The sequence below is a fragment of the Nicotiana tabacum genome, chromosome 13, assembly GCF_000715075.1.
Source record: "Nicotiana tabacum cultivar K326 chromosome 13, ASM71507v2, whole genome shotgun sequence".
NCBI lineage: Eukaryota > Viridiplantae > Streptophyta > Magnoliopsida > Solanales > Solanaceae > Nicotiana > Nicotiana tabacum.
In genome coordinates this window covers 18,977,996-18,984,673 of record NC_134092.1, presented here as the reverse complement: position 1 = coordinate 18,984,673, position 6,678 = coordinate 18,977,996, and the positions used below count along the sequence as shown (strand labels likewise).

Genomic DNA, 6,678 nt, shown 5'->3' with positions numbered 1-6,678 from the left:
CCCGAAAGTGAGAATTTTGGGTCGTGACAATTACCTCGTCGTCTTCAGATTCATCATCGTAGTCATCGTCATCATCATCGCTCACTTCGATTTCATTGTTTTGTTGTCTTTCAGGTTCTTTATCTTCAAAATCTATGAATAACATCCAGTTGCCATCTTCGGCTGTTATGAAATTTGGGCATCTCAGTTCACAGCCATGGCAATGGCGGTTAGAGCTCAATTACAGCTGGACAGTTATGATTGAGAAAAAAGAAGAGAAGAGGAAGAAGAACGAGGACACCGACTTTGTGAATCTGGAAAAACGAAATCCTCTATTCACTTTAGAGAGAATACAGAGTATATATACAAGGCTACAGTACTAACTACCTTCTTAACTAAAATTTAACCACCTAACTAACTTCTTACCCACTAACTCTACTTCTTAACTTAACTCTAGTATAGTCAGCTTGCTCAACCATATTCAACACTCCCCCTCGAGCTGATAGTCGAATACAAATTCTTCACCCCCAGAATATGTAGCAAATGATCATGCTGTGTTTTTGCAAGACTCTTTGTAAGTATATCTGCTAGTTGCTCCTTAGTAGAGACACGATCTGTTTATATCATACCCTGCAATATTCTTTCCCTTACGAAGTGACAATCTATGTCAATATATTTTGTTCTCTCATGAAACATAGGGTTGGCAGCAATTTGCATTGCAACCTTTCTATCACACCTCAATTGTACTGGCAGTTGAATATCAACTCCAAGTTCTCTGAACAAACCAATGAGCCAAGTGATCTCTACTGTGCATGTAGCCATGCTTCTGAACTCAGCTTCAGCTGAACTTCATGACACCCTTTCTTGTTTCTTTGACTTCCATGAGACTAATGCATCTCCAAACTGCACTAGATAACCTATTACAGACTTTCTAGTCTGCACACAAGATCCCCAGTCTGAGTCACAATAGGCTAGCAATTGGTTATAGTTCTTTGCAGGCATAAGCAAGCCCAGTCCAGGTGCTTCTTTTATGTACTTGACCACTCTCAAGGCAGCCTCCATATGGGAAACCTTTGGGCTATGCATGTAATGACTCAGTACTTGGACTACAAATGCCAAGTCTGGCCTGGTCATGGTGAGATACAACAGCTTGCCCACTAGCCTCTGAAAGGAACCTGCATCCTTTAGATTTTCATCCTTGTTGTTACTTTGTGTATGCTTATCATACTCCTGAGATGTCTGCATGTGGTTCAGTTCTAAGGGTGTACCAACTGGTTTAGCTCCTCCAAGTCCAGCTTCAGCTATTAGTTCTAGGTCATATTTCCTTTGACATATCACAATACCTTTACCTGATCTTGCAAACTCAATTCCAAGGAAGAACTTTAACTCTCCCAAGTCGTTCATCTTGAATTTGGTTTGCAACTCATCCCTGGTTTATTGTAGAAGGTGATGACTACTTCCTGTAATTAGTAACTCATCTACATAGACTAACATTACTGCTATATCACCATTGGTCTTTTTAATGAACAAAAAGTAGTCATAGTGACTCTGTTGAAACCCCATGTGCACCAGTGCTTCTGTAAGCTTCAGGTTCCATTGCCTGGGTGCTTGTTTAAGACTATATAAAGACTTGTGGAGTTTGCAGACCTTCTGAGTCTCCCCCTGTCTTGCAAACCCCTCAAACAAGAGCATGTAGACCTCTTCTAAAAGATCACCATTTGGGAAGGCATTATGGACATCCATCTGATAGATTATCCAATTCCTAGAGGCCACAAGAGCAATAATGGATCTTACTGTGACCATCTTGGCTACAGGTGAAACAGTTTCTGTATAATCCAACCCTTCCTGCTGACTGTAGCCCTTAGCTACCAGTCTTGCTTTATTCCTCTCTATCTCCCCTGAAGCCTTGTACTTAATCTTGAATATCCACTTGCACCCAATAAGCATTTTGTTGGGAGGAAGATCTACTGTGCTCCATGTGTGATTAGCTTCTAGAGCCTCAATCTCCAACTGCATTGCTTTTACCCACTTAGGATCCTTGGCTGCTTCTGCAAATGACTGAGGTTCAGTAGTAGAAGAGTACACTATGAGAGCATTATAGTGTGATGTGTTGATATTGGTGTATGTGACATAGGAAGACAAGGGATAGTAGCAAGATGCATTTTTGGAACTGGTTACATAATCTTGTAACCAAAGAGGTCATCTTCCTATCTTGCTAGACCTTCTGAGAGTGTGTTCAGTAGTTGGTTCAGATATGTGCTCAGTAATGATCCCATCACCAGCATTTTCCGGTATTGAGTCAGTAATATGGGGCTCCTCATGAGGGCTACTGGCTTCCTTAGATGGTGCCATATGTGGTGTTGAGACAGAATCCTGAGGTGGTAAGCTAGAGGGAGAACTATATGGTACCACATCACAGGGAACACTGTCACCAGATGACAACAAGTCCAGAACTGGAAATAGAGGATTGCCTATATCCCTCATATGTTTGAAAGAAAATATCTGCTCCTGAAATATGACATTCCCGCTAACAAAAAAGGACTTAGTGTGTAGGGAATACAGTTTGTAACCCTTCTGAGTGGAAGAATATCCCTTCATTATAGCTCGTATGGCTCTAGCAGCAAACTTGTCATATTCTTTTGGACTAGTTGCATAGCATAGAGATCAAAAGACCTTGAGATGTAACATAGAAGGTGGATGCAAATAAAGCATTTCAAAAGGAGACTTGTTGTGAATGACTTTAGAAGGTAGTCTGTTGAAGAGATACTTAGCAGTACTAATGCACTCACCCCAAAACTTCAAGGGAACTGAAGCTTGAAACCTAATAGATCTGGCCATATTCAGAATGGTTATGTGCTTCCTCTCAACTACTCCATTCTATTGAGGGGTATAAACACAAGAAGTCTAATGGACAATGCCAAGGCCTGACAACAGTTGTTGAAACTCATTGCTGCAGAAGTCACTGCCATTATCTGTTCTGAGCACCTTCACAGTAGTGGAGAACACATTTTGTGTTTTAGTTAAGAAGTCTCTCAAAACCACAATGTTGTCAGACTTGGAAGGAATAAGAAACACTCATGTATGTCTAGTGTAGTCATCTACAATAGTCACAAAGTATTCCTTTCCATCATATGTGGGAACTCTATAGGGTCCCCATATGTCACAGTGCAATAGATCAAACACAGACTTAGAATTGGTATTACTCGGCTGGAAAGGTAATCTTGATTGCTTTGCTAATGGACACACACTGCAATGTGTTACATTCTTCAAGAAACTAAGAGACTTGTATTTCTTTATTACATCAACAGGTGCATGACCGAACCTCATATGCCACAAAGGAGGGGTTGTAGTACTCATACTGCTATATGTGCACATTTATTGTTAGCTATAAAGCTTGACTTAGCCTTCATAGGAATCCTTCCTTTTAGCAGATAGAGTCCATGATCTTCCTTACCAATCCCCATCATCTGACAACTGTAGAGGTCATGAAAGACACATAAGTCAGGAAAGAAAGCTACTAAGCATTGTAGTTCCTTCGTGAGCTGAGAGAAAGATAGGAGATTGTACTGAAAATCAGGTATGTAAAGCACATTACTGATGTCCTTATCCTTAAGTACAGTAGAATTCCCTTTATAAGAGACTAGGACAGTGGTTCTTGTGGGTAAGTGAACCTTGCTTCTTTGTGATGTAGGAATCTGTTGATAGCTATTTAACATCTGTAGGTTTGTTGTCATATGATTTGATGCACCTGTGTCTACTATCCAGTTATGGTTAACATACTCAGACACTAAAGATATCAGAATACCTGCAGATGAAGCTTTGCTAGAGGATCCTTCCTCGTCTCCTTTGTTAAGCAAATGGACAATTTGTTGGTATTTCTCCTGAGTAAAGAAGGCTACAGGTATCTTGCCTGGTGCTATTTGAGCCTGATTGAAATCTGAGTGACCTCCTCTAGTCTGTGAGGACTGAGACAGACCAACCTCACCTCTGCATTGTTGATTACCACCTTGTTATTGACAGCAACTTACTGCATTACAGCCTTTTATTGTTGGATAAGTTGCACCACTAGCATGATTTGAATAGATGCCACGACTAGCACCTTTCCTTTTAGACTTGAAATCTGGTGGATACCCAATCAACTTATAACAGTTTTCCTTTGTGTATCCTTTGAAGTGACAGTATTCATATTGAACTTGACTTTTCTTTTGCCTGTAATTACCAACTGGTTTAAATTGACTCCATGTGTTGTTAGTCACTTTGTTGCTATAGAGTGCAGTGCTATCTAAACTCTCAGTAATTTGTACTGCTTGAGTGAAATTGGCTAGATTCCTTTGACTTTCCTGATCAACAAGCCCATAAGGAATTGCAGAAGTCTATTGTATTCAAAGTGCTGAGCATATTCTAGCATGTGAGTATGAATCATTCAGGCCCATAAGGAATTGCAGAAGTCTATTGTATTCAAAGTGCTGAGCATATTCTTTTGATTCTGGGCAGGGGCAGCCTGGACATGGCATAAGTGCATCAAATTCATCCCACAAATTCTTCAGCTTAGTGAAGTAATCAGTGACAGTCATGGTACCCTGTGTGAGGGTGTGAATTTCTCTATGTAGCTATAATACTCTAGATCCATTAACATTGTCAAACCTCTCCTTCAAGTCTTTCCACACTTTGTGTGCATCAAATGCATACAGAACACTGCTCAAAAGACCAGGCCTAACAGAGTTCATAATCCACCATAATACTACAACATTCACTTTCTCCCAGAGATCATGAAGAGCATGTTCAAATCTAGACTTAGGAAAGCGCCCATCGACAAAACCTAATTTGCTTTTTCCTAGTAAACCAACTCTCATAGCACGACTCTACAAAGCATAATTATCTGATCCATTCAATTGAAGAGAAATCAAGGAGCTACCTGGACTATTAGTTGGTTGAAAGTACAGAGGATGGTTGTGATCAATGACAGGAAAACTTGTGGTTCCAGCTGTGAAGGTACTCGTCCCAGTAGCGCGAGTGTGTTGAGCATCAGATGGTGAAGAATTATCCTCAATCTCCATTGAAACAACAGAGCAGCAGCAATTTTAAGAATTCGCTCAGATCTCAAACCCTAGATTCTATTTTGAATCACTTTCAAACACTTAAATGTTGTGAGAGAGAAGCGTAGTGACTAATCAAATGTCGGTGAGCTGACGAGCGAACTAGATCGAGAGCTTGGCTCTTATACCGTGTTAACATCCATGGCAATGGCGGTTAGATCTCAATTACAACTGAGCAGTTATGATTGAGAAAAAGAAGAGAAGAGAAAGAAGAATGAGGACACCGACTTTGTGAATCTGGAAAAATGAAATCCTCTATTCACTTCAGAGAGAATACAGAGTATATATACAAGCCTACAGTACTAAATACCTTTTTAACTAATATTTAACCACTTAACTAACTTCTTAACCACTAACTCTACTTCTTAACTTAACTCTAGTATAGTCAGCTTGCTCAACTATATTCAACAATCTCATTGTTCCGCTTGCATTAAACTCGGATCCTATACAGTCTGCGTAATGAAGAAAATAAAATAGAAAGATACTTCGTTAGAATGATTGGTGGATCATAATACATGTCAAATCACTAAAGCAATCAAGTGAAGACAAGATTAAATAGATAAAAGTGTATTTTTCTCTAACAACTTAAAATTTTAAATGAAAAGCCGAAAGGTCACATTATTCAATAGTCCCTAACGGTGCACAGTCGAGGATTATGATTGGTTGAGGTCATTCCTTAATTGCCTAATTTCATTGTTTTGTTCACTTTAGGCTTCTTCTTTTTTCTTTCTATTTTCATCTATATTTTTTTTTCTTTTACCGTCATCGTATATGAACCCGTATGTTTGTGTACCATTCATTATTTCGAGCAGACACGAATAGTCCTTAAATTTCTTTCTTCAAGATTTCTCCTCCTTTTTTTTTTTTTTTTTTTTTGTTGTTAAAACAAGATTTCGTGTATTATCCTTTGTTGTTTAAGTCTTTTTATTTTTAAAATTTTTACTTCTTTGTTTCACCAACATATTCTAAAACAACCCAATCGTAGTCAAAGAGAAACAAATCCTTTATAAAAATTCAATCGAAGAAATAACAAAACCCTCGACATACACGCAAACACACATGTGTATATATATATATATATATATATATATATATATATATATATATATATATATAAACAAAATGCATGAATAATTTTTTTTAAAAAAATACATTTTTATTAAGAGATCGCAAACTTTTTAGACATACATTACATACCCGTATGAAAAAAATGTCCACAATGAAGCTTTGTAAAGGATCTTTCGATGTTATCAAGAACAGCTTCCAAACAAATGGAATAAAGAGGAGCGTTATTGAAGGAGAATACATTACCGGATTTTGTCACACTTGAAATGGGTACATTACTTGAAAGAGAATACATTACCGGATTTTGTCACACTTGAAATGGGTACATTACTTGAAAGAGAATACATTACCAGATTTTGTCACACTTGAAATGGATGGTATCAAAGGCTGAGTGTACGTAATAGGGAGTGGGATGGGAGTTGGGCAGATATTTTTCAGCAGGTGTTGCTACTCATTCCAAGATTGATTGCATACATAGTTGTTAAATGGCATGAGCCTCTTGAATATTGGTTTAAGATTAATACCAATGGTAGCAAAG

General features: G+C 38.4%; 1 protein-coding gene across 1 annotated transcript; it reads right to left on the bottom strand.

Moving 5' to 3' along the window:
• Positions 1-828: 828 nt before the first annotated feature.
• LOC142168007 (uncharacterized) lies at positions 829-5,036 on the bottom strand. The gene is made up of 8 exons (XM_075228655.1): positions 4,944-5,036; positions 4,599-4,841; positions 4,079-4,319; positions 3,651-3,985; positions 3,434-3,453; positions 2,201-2,623; positions 1,472-2,149; positions 829-1,408 (listed from the first exon to the last, which is right to left on the bottom strand). The coding sequence occupies exons 1-8, from the start codon at positions 5,034-5,036 to the stop codon at positions 829-831; spliced, it is 2,613 nt and encodes an 870-aa protein (XP_075084756.1).
• Positions 5,037-6,678: the final 1,642 nt, after the last annotated feature.